A 14902-nucleotide genomic window follows, 5' to 3' on the forward strand; every position below is an offset into this window, starting at 1 on the left:
TTCACTGATATTTCTCTAATGATAAAAATACCACGGTATGTTTAATTCTGGTGTTTAACAATTCTGCAAAATTACAAAGCCTAAAGTTAACTTGAAAAAGTGCACAATGAAAATCTGCTTTTCCTGGTGACTCTGGTTTTGTGGCTTTGATTTTTGTTTCGATATTAGCACAGCCTTTCCTTTTTATTTTTCCACACAATTGTGTCAGATGTTGCTTATTTGAGATAGAGAGAGTTACTAAATCATTTAGAACATAAATGCTTGGGTGGGTAGATACTGCAGCACAGATATGAAACATCACATTTTTGTCTGATGGCTATAAAGCTTGTTGGCAACTTTGTGAAACTGCTGACACAAAAGGCACCCATCAAAGGCCTTTTGTGTGTTATCATAATAAATACATTCATCACTTTTATTATTTTGGTTTGGTTATTACTGTACTTTTGTGTGTGGTGTCCCAGCAAAGTAAAAATAAATAAAAGGAAATAAACCAACAAGAAAAACAACTGCTAAAATAAGATGTTGCTTATTGTAGGAATTGAGGAGATTGTAGAGCTGAGGCTAAACGAGTTTTTATCCTGATCTGAATTCACCAAAAGGAGATTCAGTGTGCCATGTAACAGGGTATGAGCTATCGCCAAAGTGCTAGGATCTGGAGCTAAATCTCAATCCATATCAGGAAGAATTTGCACCATCTCAGACCAATGGAAGGCCATCAGCACTTCTGAAGTAAGGAAGTAACAAAATGTGGTGGATGAGATGGTTTATAACTTACGCTTCCACGCACTCTGAATTAAAGCGCTGTCATACATGGCAAAGAGGAGGAATTGCCAAGCCTGCCTTCCTGAAAACAGCAGCTGCTGATGGCTAACGGGAAGTGAAGTGCCACTGCCAGATTTGGCATTTGTACAAGTGTCCCTGGTGCCCGTGGCCTCGGCTGGGTGTGCCACTCCCCGTGCCCGTGTCACGGCGCCCCCGAGGGTCCCTGCGCGGGCGGGATGAGGGGCAGGGGACACTGGGGCTGCTGGGCCTCCTCGTGACTGCCAGCCAAGGGGATCTACACATGTCAGTAAAACAAAGAATAACTGAGGAGAATGTTACGTGTACAAAAATATGACTTTAAACTCTGAAAATAAATAAGTTCAATTTATTAAGAGCTGGTGTCAATGCTGAACAAAATACACATCTTCTGATAAAGAAACATTTTGGTGAAGTGTTGTAGGTATTTTTTCTTCTTTTTTGTTTTTTTTTTCTTTTCTTTTTGATTTACTAAAATACAAGTTGGACCATTTTTTTTCTTTTTTGTAAATATATAATTTGTCTCCCTTAATTACATATCCTTATAACTGTGACCATCATTCTCCTTTAAGCCAGAGACTGAGGGTTTGTTGGGTTTTTTTAATTCTTAGGAGTCTGGCCACATACATCATTTTTTAAGGGAAAATACTTAACAATGAAAAAAAAAAAAGAAAAATATATTTTCTGATAAATAAAAATAATTTAAAATGCTAGAGGCTATACATGACTAGTTTTGATTATGTTCATTTATAAATGAAATAGTTTCCAAAATATGTGGAAGCAATATTAAAGGCAGACAAACAAAGATCTGTCTACTTTATTTTCCCATTAAGCGTGCCCTTCTTAACTTCTCCATCAGTGGTTCAGCAAGTAAGAGGAATAAATGTCACATCACCATTCATGAAGTTTGTCAGGCTTTATAAAAATAGTTCTGGCTTCGAAGGAGTCAACATTCATCTTCAACTTCTCGTATTGGTGGTATCAAGCTGCTTGTCGATTTATATTGATTGATCTGATTGGCCATGTGAGTGCTCATGGGCTTGATTTGAATGTTTCTGGGGTAGGCATTATCCGGCTCATCTGTAAACCATTTCTTTTCTGCTAAGGAGCAAAACAGGTAGAGACAGAATAAGGAGGGAAAAATGAAAGTTTTAATTAGTGAAGCACACATACATAGAAGCATTAAAAAAAAGAAAGAAAAAGGGAGCAGTAAAGTTTATAGAAAAAAAGAGATCAATAGAAGGCGACTTTGACTAATTACTAGCAGTACAGTGCATTAGATTAATACCTCTGAACATACTGTTATGAAAGGAGGATGACGCTTGCAGGTTTGATAACAGAAGCTAAAGAAAACTGGCAATGTGCTAGTTTGCTTGTTGGATGTAGGAGAGCTCTTTTCTTGTGCCCATGCTCAGGTGATTCATTTATTGAAAATAATAAATAATAAATATGATACAAATCAAAGTCTAAACTAAGAAGCCAAGGAGAGCAGCTGGGATAAGTGTAATGCAGAAAAGAGCATGGGATTCCATACACAGAGGAGCACCTGAAGAGTCAGAGACTTCTCTGAACCATTTTAGCCTTGGGGTAGTGGCTACTGCTGGCCCAGAAATCATGCAGGAGAACATAAAGAACTTTCTGCAGTTGGTGTCAGAATAAAACAGGACTTTTATTCCTGCTGCCAGATGGCAGCCTTGCTGCACAGGGTGGGCATTATATCCCTACTCTGAAGCACAGCTGCTGGGGCACTGCTGAGCTCTGAGGTTTAAAATGGGCTGGGGAACACAGCAGACACTGCAGGTTACTGTGGTAGGGCTCCAGCTAATCCTGAATGGATCAGTCATGATAGGCAACAGCAAGGCAAAGGAAGTAAGGATTCAAAGGGAAACTAGAGAGGAAGCTCTTGCTGTTCTATCCTTGAGCAATGTCTGTTTCCATGAACACAGGAGGAATTTTATGGTGTGGCTTTAAGGTGGGCTGGCAGCAATGTGGGAGGATGCTGAGGCTGCAGTGTTGCAGCCCTTTCCCAGCTGTTCATCATTGTAACCACCCTGTTGCACTGCTTCATTGTAGGTATGGACAAAACCTTCTTAAAATCCACGAAAGAAAAAAAACAAACAACCACCACAATTCTTAAACCCTTTAGAGAGCAATTTCTGCTGTAATTTCTCAGTGACAGATACAACTTACAAGATAACTTTACAAGATAACTTTATTCTAAGACTTGGGAACTCCTGATTGAGAAAGTGGCTAATGGCTATTAGGTGCATTTGTGCCTTGCCAAGCATTTGGGAGCAGGGTTTTGTCTCCATTCTTGTCCTCCTTCCCCGAATTCCAGAGGTAGATGGGCAGAGCAGTGGACACTTATGGTTCTGGGCATTTCATTATTACATACAAGGTTCAAAGTGTGTTGCACCAGAGCTGCCACTCTTACATGTATGTACTACTTCTCATTCCAATGGGGAATCCAAAATACTGCAAAAGCTCTAGTGCCTCACTTACATGATATAAACTGCTATTCTTGCTAACCACTGAAATGCAGGACAGGAGTGGAAGGAATGCTCATTTTTTAATAAATAAATCATTTAAAATCAGCAAAGCAAAATTCACCTTAGAAACCCAAGGATCGAGCACAAAAGCTCAGGAAGGAAAAGAGAGAAAAGAAATCAAAAGACTGAGGAGAAGAGGGGACAAATACCTGGACATAAGTGCACAAAATAAACAAAGAGCCTTGGAGTTAGTCTCTCAACAAGTAGCTTAATCTCCATAATTACTGGACTTTTCAGTCACCTTCATGAATAACAAAACACTTCCACTTTATATGGATTTTCAGAATTTACATGACGGACCCCTACTCCCCATTAAAACCTGTTACCTGTTCTTACACATTTTTAAAAATTAAACCCAGGAATTGTATTACTTATTAGTGGCTTATTACTGAAGGGAAACAGAACTACTGCATTGTTTTTCTTGTCATTTTCTAAAATGCTTTTCACTTCTGTTTAAAAATATCCTACTCATTTGCGACCAGACTAAATAATTCCCTGCCCCCTTAAAGTTGCCTGAGTCTGAACGATGTTCAATCTCCCATCTCCCTCTCTCTCACCTATTATAATTAAGTTCCCTTTGATTTGAACAGATTGGACGATAGGAATTCATAATGTTACATCCTGCACACTGAAGCTAACTGATTAAGTGCTTTAAATTATTCTTCCTGACAGAATGATAAAGTTACAATCTGTTCAGAGATGATCTACAGCTTGCCAGACTCCTACCGTTTCTTTCTACATTCATTTATCTTTTTGTCAAGCAGTTAAAAAAAAAAAAAAAGCCTCAATTCCATAGATCTTTTAAAGTAATCAGAACATCTGAATTATTAATGAGACTTTAAGGGAATGATTCCTGATGGGGGCCGGTTTAAGAAAGGTTGTAGGAAAAAGAAGTCTGGGAATGTGTACACATCAAAATAATTTCAGCTCCATTTAAAAAACCATTTAGTTCAAGTGTGACACATGAACCATTATGCATTTGTGGAAACCAATTTTATGTGATCTACGATTAAACTAACCTTTCAGAGAGGTGTAAAGTGTGATGGTTATCATGTTTTAAAAGCCTTGTGAGATCACATAAACAATTTCAAACTAACAGTTTTCTAATGGTTTGTGTTTAAAATGATTTTGAGGCAAGTTAAGCACCATGAACTTTCACTGCTACCTTCTTTTTTTTAACATATGGTGCAAAAACTTTCCTTACAAACAGAACTTGGGGCAAGTTAATTCAGTGTTGTAGCAAGTAAGGGGAGACTTATGTGAGTACTAAGGATCAGAACTTGTGTTTCTTGGTAGCCAGTGTAAAGCACTTCAAAATACTCCGCTTTCCCTAAAATTTTCAAAATAAGCTATTTTTAAGTGTTAAATTTACAATAAAACTCCTATATAGGGAGCTGTTCTTTAAAAAGAAACCTCCCAGTCTCTTTTTACCTGGCAAGTAATAAATACCAAACATTAATAATACATGCAGAAGCTGGTAAGATTCTGGTTTCTTTTGCTGTTTAGATTTCTTTTTGCAGTGGTGAAACCTTCATCCAAGCACTATCATCTCCAGCATGCAACGCTTAGATCCAGCTTTATTCCTTTCCTGTTCCTTTCTGCTGTTAAAATTATCTTTGACCACATAACAATGAATCTCCTTGGAAATTCATTGACCTCTCTACTTACCTTTGAAATGTGAGCTTAACACTCCCGATCTTTACTCTTGGCCACTACAATACTCTGCTCCCAGTTACTAAATGTCCTTCTTGAAGCCCCTACATCCTTTCCAGTGTTTTATGCTATGCTTAAAAGCCTGATTTTGGCATGTCTTCTAGAGTCTCAGCACAGATTTTTACCTTTAATATTTACTCTTTCCTTTAGATCAGTTCAGAAACCTCCTTTTTAAAGTCTTTTTATATTGTTATACTCACCAAACATTTTTAAGTTTTCTGTCACATTCAGTCTGTTTCTCTCCCTTTTGGAATATGAATATTGATCCTTACCAGAAGTGTTGCTACATTATAGTGACAATAGGTGTAGTTTTAAATCTTACTTTTTTAGGAGCTGCTGGGAAAAGTCCCAGATCATCCTACACTATTTGACAGGCTTCTTTTTGACGGCATCACCTGAGACATGTTGGAACAACTAAGTAACTGAATGTATCAGAAAGCAGAAAACATTTACTTTCCTCTCAAACAACTATGTTTGTAATGGGCTATCAGCATCAGTGCATCCATGAGGGTTCAAAAGGCTTAATACTCATATTACAAATAAATAAAAATTAACATTTTTGTGTAACAATCTTCCCTCCAGTATTAAAAAAAAGGATATAAATAATCAAAGTAAAAAGATCAATATACAGCTTTCTTCAACTTGTATAAGACTGCAGTAATTCTCTCCACGGATTTGTTGTATTGGTGCTTTAAAATTTCTGTCATTAATTCTGGGCTGAGTAGCAACTTAGAACAAATGTCACTGTGAAACACCTTCTCTTCTAAGCAGAGGCAAAGAAAATATTACCCAAATATAACACAAAGGTTTTAATAAATTTGTATTCTCACCATAATCCCAGGTTATCTTTCAACTGTTTAAAACATTATTTTTTCGTCTTCTGTGACACTTGCAGTTTCACATTAGTTTGTATGTATGTGTTTGTGTGTCATGTATGTGTTTGTGTGTCTCCTCCCTGCATGTAACCATCCTGTTTACAACCAAACTGAAAATTCTCCCATCTAATTTGTTCCTGCATGAGAAGAAAAATAATGAAAGTTTCTCCACCCACCTGCTCAGCAATTCTTTATTTGGCAGATGAATATTTTACATGCAGCGGGCAGTAAGAAATTTGCAGGGAAAGAGAGACCAAACTTTTTTTTTCTATGAAGAACTTTACTTTGCCTCAGGGCAACTAAAGTTTTGTGACAAATGTTCTGGACTTGTTTATTGTTTTTTTAAACTACCAAAATTCTTGGTTTGACAATGGGAAATTCACTGGAAAATGCCTGACTCTCTCTGATTAGCTCAATAGGAATCCATGCCAAGAACCTGCAGGTTTTCTAGATATGGTTTTGTGTCAACACTTAAGCTCACCAAGAACTTGGTCTCCAATGCTGAAACCATGCTGGGACTGATAATAAATGGCATGACCTTCATTAAAAACCTAAAATGTCACCTCCTGACATTGGTGATGCTTCTTCACTTTCAAAAACTAACCATCCTTCTATGGTTGTCTGACTTGGGATAGAACAGGACCTTTTCTCTTACTTTTTAATATAAAAACCAACATAAAGTTGACTTAAGTATTTCTCTGCTAATAATGACCAACCTCCATTAATATCAAAAACCTTTGTCACTGTAATAAACTATTTGATCAATCTGACTATAGTCAGAAGTGGAAACTGTACACAACATTACTAAAAGTCAAAAATTTTAGAATTCTAACTTCAGGGTAGAGGACAAAGTAGACTTCAATGTAATTTGAAGAATTCAGATTTGCACCCATATTAGATATTCCTCCTCTGCTGCTCACAAAGCAGGCAAGTAAATTCTCTAATGTATCCTGTTTATATTTTTTCTATTTGAGCTGCACTGTTATACAAATACTATTTTTTTTGGCTAAAAATCATTACGTAGGATGTGACAAGTGGCTTCATATTAACACCCTTCCTTTCTCTGCTAAGTGGAAAACAGATAAAACATTAATGGAAAAGCATTTTGGTGTCAAAGCCATTAACATTCTCCCAAAATGTGTAACTGCTCTCAACTATCTTCAATTAATACTGCCGACATAAAAAGATGCTCATGTACATACATGGGGAGCAGGAGAGAAGGGAGGGGGAGGGAGGAAAGAAATTGGAATGAGGAATGGGAAATTAAAGTAATGTCTGCACCATGATGGGCGTCTTCATTGAGCAGGAACCTGGGTGCTTACAAAAGGACACGTGCAATTAGAAAGGCAAGCAGATGAGAGGATAAAAAACCAAAAACAGGGTTGAGAAACAGCAGCAGCAGCAGCAGCCAGTTTTACTTCTGGTTCGGTGGGGAAAAAAAAGGCAAAAGAAAACCAACAAAACAATCAACCAAAAAACAAACCAATAACTGAATAAAGTTGGTAACTATTTTTTTTTAATGTCACAAGTTTTCACAAGGACAAAGTTATAGAGGGAAACCCACAGCAGTTGCTAGGTCATGCAGAACCATTAATTTTCATACCTTGGCCCATTCTATTCATCCTTGTTGCACTTTAGAAAAAGAAGTAAGCTATGTAAGTTTTACAATGCTTTTAAACTGTCATATTTCTGGTTGAGCACTTTAACTGGCACATCCTTGTAGTAATAAATATTCTCAGGGCAAAACATGATAACTTTCTTTGCAAAAAGGAACAGAATTTTTCTTTATGACGAGGAGCGACTGCAATAGTCTCGTTTGCAGGGGAGCAGCCGCGGTTTGCGGCGCGTTTCGGCGATCGGACCGCGGCTGCGTTTGAGCGCACACTCACACACGTATTCGGAATTCCAATCATCATGCTCAGCACTGCACAGTGGTACTCTCTGTAGCCCACTTACATGGTTCCAGGTTTTGTCAGTAAAAGTGCTTGGCTTTATTGTCAATTCACACAGCAAGCAAATCTTCAAAATTATCATGCTCGGGGAAGGGGAAGGTAGAAGACAAACTAACCATAAAAGCACCTTGATTGGGTTGGCAGTTACAATGCTGATCATTCCAAATCTAAGTATTTTTTTCTGTCTGCATGCTTTCTTGCTGCATAGCCAGGGAAGAGGGTATGTGTTGCTGCCCTCCCTACCCTTGGAAACCCTCCATAAACCTAGAGCTAGCTGTGTATTTCAAAATATACATTGGCTTCTGAAGTTTAAACTAAGCAAAAAAAAAAGTAAAAGCAAGCCTGAAGTATCATTTCTATGGCTGTCTAGGGCAGGTTCCTTTCCACTACTTTATTTAGTTCCCTGCCACAACTTTTTTTGGCTACGTGTGTCATTGGTGACAATTTGCAAGAACTAAGTTCTGGCAAGTGCACTCATGACGCCTCAGCACGGTGAATATTTCCAACCCAGCCCTCTTGTTCTCCTCATTAACAGTCTGGGGCACAGCACCTTTCCTCCCCAAATGGGAGAGATTTAAAGGCACTCAGTTGTCTTCCCTGTATTCCTGCATACTGGCACGCACCTGTTGAAAAAAACAGGTAGAACATGCAGCAAGATTTCTGGAGGTTCTTCGCATGTTAGGACTCTTGTTGGAAGATTTATACCAACACTAACTTGGAAAAGTTAAACTACCATCTGGGGAAAGGAACAAAGTCCTTTGAGATCTGATATGTAAGCACAGAAAAATGCTTGCTCTTTTCTGAACATTATTTATTCTGTACATAAGGTGACTAATTCACCTTTTAAAGACATAAAAGTCCCAAGAAGGCAGTTTTTAATGACTTACATCCAATATTTATGATACATATGGCTTTTTATCCCAAATGTCAAAAGTGAAGGAAAATATAGCTATTCATGTGGCAATATAAATAGACAGAATAATAATTTAATATGCAATTAGACTCTTTCTAAACTTAAATTAAACCATTGGAGTTTTACAACTTCATGCCCAGACAATTTCACTGTTAAAGGGAAAATACACCATCTCCAAAAGACTAGTATTTTAGAGAAAGCTCTTAAACAAGCAGAAAAGTCCCTGATATTGCTTTGGTATAAAGCAGATGTGTAGCAATAATCTATACAATAATCTATACAACAAGTGTAAGCCCTATATAATATAAGCTTTGAGAGTGAAAAATCAGCAGGGATTTTTTTTTTTTGCAGCATTTTTTTGTTTTTGTTTTTCAATAGGAGAGTTTTATAAGCTTCAAATAAATGTATCAGCTCCTGTAAATATGAGTATTAAAAAAACCTACTGCAACATACATCAACACTTCTGCACTAAATGACTTTCTTTGTGTAACTCTGACATCAAGAGCAAGTGTTCATGTTAAATATACTCTATTTTCGGATATGTAGAGTAACTGCAGTGAGTTATTTATGTTTTCAGTGTGCCTATGGGTTTGGAATTCTTTTTTTATTCTCCCCTAGCATCATAAATAACTTTTGGTCCGTCTGCTTTGTTGCTGTTGTGCTTAAGGGTTTTATGGTGGTGAAATAAAAATGACAGTCACATGCACACTGTCATACATATGCAAAATATGTGTACAGAAAGGGAGAACTCCATGGGAAAACAGGGAACATTACTGCTGGAAACATTAACTGGGGAGAATGGGTGGTGAATGCAAGTCTCACACACAGTGGGAGCAGATACACATATCAAAGTCTATCCTCCTGCACATACTTCTGTTTGTCCCGGGAATCCCTGGTCTTGGTGCGGTTCGGTCGGTTTGCTGTTGATGGGATAGAGTGAACTGATGAGCTCTTCTTGCTGGAAGAATAGGAGGAATGGGAGGAATGAGAAAGGCTGGCTCGGGACTGGCCAGCGTTGTGGTCAAATTGCATCAGACAGAAGATCAAGTCCGTCGGCACAAGCTCAAATTCATACGGTGGGTTTGTGATAACATAACTAGGAAGAAAGGAAGAAAGAAAAAAGAAAGAAAAAGAAAACAGGTTTACATTTACACTAGAAATTATTTTCTAGAGTTGTTAGCTCAGGAACATGTCTGTTTGTACCTAATTTTAGCTTACATAATTCCCCTTATGGTTTAGGCCCTTTTTAAGTCAGCTGTGACTTCTTCAATGTTTTCTGTCAAACAGACATAAAGCCTGAGAATGATGTTCTTCAGGTGAATCACATAATGATTTTTCAAAGAAGGCACTATACAAATCATGCTCCTTTCTCTGGCCGCACCATAATGCAACGACTCTAGCAAATATATTCATATATTGACAAAAACCGGTAACATACCCACCCCAAACAGTGTTTTAAAGAATGGCTGGAAAGTAGAGAGAGGAGGATTTTATATGCAGTTTATTTAAATGCATATTTAAATATATACTACCTTTAAATGCATATTTACATAGTTATTAAATACTTAAATACTGTCAATAGAACAAGAGATATAATTATCAGTTTGGATTGTGAATGTGGTTAAAACAAATTAAGGAAAATACTTTGTAGTGAGGCTAATTTTGCTCATTCACTCCACATGTACATTCACAGCCTCCACGAGCATTCATAAAGAGAAATCTGCACATCTGAGAATCCAACAATGCTTAGTATAAATCCCAGGCCTGAAATAAAAACTTGCTCAATTTCAAGAATCCCCACCTTCACCTAATGGCCTTTCAGGGTATGAAGGGCTTAGAGAGCAGCTGCTAAATCTTTTCATGTATGTGAAAAAAAGACTTGAGCAAGGCAATCGGCATTTTCTGTCCAAGCAAGAAATGAGTAAAAATTGAAGACGAAGCTCATGACTTCTTTTCAAATTAATTCAATGCTCACAAGAAATCTGCTTAGCTGCTTCAGGGACAGAAGTCCCTTATTAATCCAACAAATAATCCCAAGTATAGCAACTGCAGTGTAAATCTAAACTGCAAATCATTTTTTCTACCCAATTTGTTCAAGTTCTTACAGAAGACGCCGCTTTGGTGGGCTGCAGTGTTGTTTATTGCCATGCTCACCCAATAATGATGCTTTTTTGTAGAGCACGAAACAGTAACAGATGGTAGATTTGTGATACTTCTGGTATGGGTCTGTGTGTGTATTTCTAGGAAGCAGTTAATTAAGACACATTTCAAGCAAGCTGCTAAATGGCCTTCAGTTTGCAAAGATGGAAATGTGTCTGCTCTGTTTAAAGCACCAGGGTCAGGCTCGGTGCTACTGAAGAAAAAATGTAGTCTACCAAGAGAAGGGTTTCCATTTACTGGAAGAAATTATGATTAGACACAGATGGTACTGATGGGAAGCCCGGAGGAGTATTTTTTTAGCATTCGGAGAAAAAGACTAGCTACTGTAAATAAAATTATTATCCCACAACTTAGAGTTGATTGATATAACCAAACTGGAGTCCTCTCCTTGGATCCAAACAGTGGATCATCATAAAGCAAACAAGGTAAAGACACATTCTAAAAATTTAATTAAAAATTTTGAATAAGATTAGCTGACAACTTATGCTGTGATATCCTGCTTATGATTTCAAGTCAGATAGAGAGTCATCGTGAAATCCTCAAAGAGGATTGTGAAAAAGTTATGCAAAAATGGAGCAAGCTCTTTTTTATATTTATTACAGGCTCTTCCTCGCTGAGAAGCCTGAAGACCAGTGAAGCAGAGATGTTCTAAAAGACCAGACTCACCGTTTAGTGCATTGGCTGGGAGTACTTAGATGTGCATCCCTTAATCGATAAATTCCAAAGCAAAGCATATTGTATGTTTTCAGTGCTTTACAAAATAGATCTCCATAACAACCTCCATCCTAGAGGAGAGAGAGGAGATAAAAACAACAACAAAAAAGGAGAACAGTGCGTTTTTTCCTTTCTTTGCTCTGTTAACACATCAGGAAACAGGTCATTCAGTATGAACTTTAAAAAAAGGGACAATGTATAGACAGTCTGTTGTTTGTCTCAAATGAGAGCCTTTTACCCAAGGAAATGAATAATCTAAATGTTTTATTTCAAATAAGTAACTATGTAAAGTGATGATTGCTATTTTGGAGAGCTTTGGTCCATGAAATAATAGCAAATTGGCAAGAGCGAGTGATTTGCTTTAAGCTGGAAATATAAATTTCAGTACCAGACAATGCATATTATACAAATTACATTAATTGTGGTATTAAAATTGTTAGTATCTTTGACTCTTTCCTGGCAGCACCCATACTATCATCCAGACAAGAAGAAATTCACCAGGAGCACAACAGAAATTAGAGTACTAGGGGTTTGAGAGGATAATAAAATATCTGCTGCTGTAAAACAATGACTAAATATATGATTAGCAAAAAAATAAGTCTAGATTTTGCTCATTTGTATATCTAAAATAGCGATTCTAATCTAATCACCAGAGTTAATGCATTCTGCCTTCGCAGATGTAGTGCAATTGAGGCTCGGGTGAAACAGCATTTGAGAGACTGGTGCTGCTTATTGTATTTGTGGAAATGTTAAGCCACCTGCCGAAGCGTTTTGATGAGCTGCTAGTCTCAGCTACAACTGGACTGCTACATCAACTGAAAGGCTGTAGGCTCCTATCTGTGTACTCTGCCTGCCCTAATCCCTAAACTGGGATTCCCTCTCATTTCTGTGAAGAAGGTAATCCCATTCTTTTTGGACAGAGCTGGTGAACTCAAGGTTAATTTAAGGAACATCTAAACCTACACCATTGTCAAAGCAGAGTGGGTGCTTTCAGATTCACCTCAAGATTTCCAACTGTGGTCCAGAAAACATTTCTGGATACTTCTTTATCTATTTTTATGTAATGCTCTCTTTTTAAAAGATCATTTATCTACTTGGTTTGGAGTTGTTAAATTTTTTGGTTTGCTTGTTGTTTGACATCACCCTTAGAACACTGCAGTCAAATTATCAGAAAATTAGGACTTCACAAAAATTTTAGTTCATCCAAAACCAGCAGAAAACAAACCTTACAACAAACCTTAAAACTTTGTTTTCAAGATAATAAGTAGATTTTAAGAACCGGAAGCTCTGTGAAAACACTAAATAAGCTTATCAAAACCCAAAAAAGGTATATCCATACATTGAATATATTTAGAATTCATTATTGCTATAATGTTGTATCATCCAAATCAGCTCATCCATCTCTTCAGCTGACAATGAAGAAGAGCCACAGAATTTTCTGTACGAAATATGTAGGCAAGGATCCTGGGCAGACATACAGCTTCTTAAAAAGGTAAAGAGCAAATTTGGCACATTGTGCCATAAATTTTTAAACAATCCAAAAGCTCTATTAAATTCAATAATAGAAATTATATGCTTATTAAGAAAGATTTTTCACTCAGTCTGAGAGAAAGCTAACAGAGCACAGGCCAGCCTTGGTCTTACATTTCCCTCGTGGTCTTACCCCTAGGTCTGCAAACGGCCCATCATACAAAGCCAACTGAGCAACTCGACACCTGTCCCTGTTTGCAAGTGTCTGGGGCGTGCTGTAACCTCCTCTCAATGCATTTTCCTCAGCAATCAGTGCTTCCAGCTCTGGTGTGGCTCCTCCTGTTACCAATGTCCGTATCAGTGTGAGGATATTGTCATTGAAGTATGTCTGCAGAGATAAAAGAAAGCTCTTTAAGCAAACACCATTAAAGTCACAACTGAAGACATCCAAATTACAACTTTTCCGGGTTTCTGCTGTTTAAAGTTCTTGGCTGTCTCTTCAAATAATTTTATATAGAAAGTGAAAAGACAGCAGCCTCCAATTACTCTATTTTCTTCTATCCCATTAGGCTCCTATACTAGATCCTTCCTTTTAAACACCGATTCGGGCTGATTTTTATTAAAGTACAAAAATTTGAATGATTTATGTTTCCTATAATTGGTGTTAGTAGTGATGCAATGACTGCTTTCCTTCTCATCGCCCTCATGTCTAATAATGGGCTTTAGGACATGTAATTGTAAAATTCAGACCACATTTAAAGCTTACACAGGCTAGATTGCCTTTTTACTCTTGTCACCAATTCGTTGGGGAGCTGCCTTTGTGCTGCAAATGTCATTACTTATTACTGTGGCTGGACTCTAGCAGTCTAACCGAGGTATTGTACTAAACATCTTATTACGAGACTTGACAGTGTTCAGACATAAGCATGTATCAATTAAACATCTTGAGCTCATTCCAGATAAATGTATGATGAGTTTGGGATCCTGGTGGTCCTTTTAAAAAACTCTAGGGTATAGGGTAAGTGTGGTTTATTAGGGAAGATTTACTGCACACTGACATTTTGCCAGCATCTGTAGCATTGCTGGTCTGTCAGGCAAACAATGGGTTTTTAAAATATTAATTTAAATCCAGATGAATGACTTTCAAGTTCACTTAAAAGTATACTGGTATAGCTCAGACATACTCAGTTAAACATCTGCAATGTATTGTACTGGGCAAAAAAAATATATTGAACAAAAAAAAGGAAAGACTGTCACTTATAATGCCACCAATGTCTGAGTTTTGAGAAGCTTTGCAAGTGCAGGGAACATAAAAGGAAAAAATGAGCTCACTGTAGAGTACACAGGATTGACATTACTGGATTTCTGGATTTTGTTGAATTTAGGACTTAGAACAAATGTCTGTAATCCAACAAAATAAAAATGCATTGTGAATTCTCAAACAGTGCTTGTTGTCTAAAGATAAGACTTTTAAAATAATACTTTTCAATGAAATTCACTGCTCTATCCATATAATGTAACTGTATTTAATACATGGGTAAACTGAGGTAGAGGTTGAAATATTTTATCCTGAGATCAAAAAACAGAACTGGCTTCCTATCCATGTTACTTTGATATTCTCTCTTTGTATAATGAAACTTCAGTTTCATTGTTTGCTGGAGATGACAGATAAAACAGAAGAAAATGAGTTCTACGCAGCAATGTTTTTCACTTTACATTCAAGTTTCCTAACTTCAAGCTTCTCTGCTTATTTACATA

At 37.2% G+C, this 14902-nt stretch overlaps 1 protein-coding gene across 11 annotated transcripts in view; it reads right to left on the reverse strand.

Annotated features, from left to right (window-relative positions):
- Nucleotides 1-608: 608 nt before the first annotated feature.
- KCNMA1 (potassium calcium-activated channel subfamily M alpha 1) overlaps nucleotides 609-14902 on the reverse strand; it is a 423839-nt gene continuing 409545 nt past the window's right edge. For 7 of the 11 annotated variants that reach the window (XM_063405914.1, XM_063405912.1, XM_063405913.1 and 4 more), the window contains 3 exons: nucleotides 13338-13532; nucleotides 11627-11745; nucleotides 7430-9896 (listed from right to left, as the gene is read on the reverse strand). In XM_063405914.1, coding sequence (XP_063261984.1) covers nucleotides 9647-9896; nucleotides 11627-11745; nucleotides 13338-13532 — 564 coding nt within the window. In that variant the 3' untranslated portion in view covers nucleotides 7430-9646. Of the gene's footprint in view, nucleotides 1900-7429; nucleotides 9897-11626; nucleotides 11746-13337; nucleotides 13533-14902 lie in introns of those variants that run through there. The other 4 variants (XM_063405917.1, XM_063405920.1, XM_063405918.1 and 1 more) reach the window with 4 other exon arrangements.

The sequence above is a fragment of the Prinia subflava genome, chromosome 9 (genome assembly GCF_021018805.1).
Source record: "Prinia subflava isolate CZ2003 ecotype Zambia chromosome 9, Cam_Psub_1.2, whole genome shotgun sequence".
Lineage (NCBI taxonomy): Eukaryota > Metazoa > Chordata > Aves > Passeriformes > Cisticolidae > Prinia > Prinia subflava.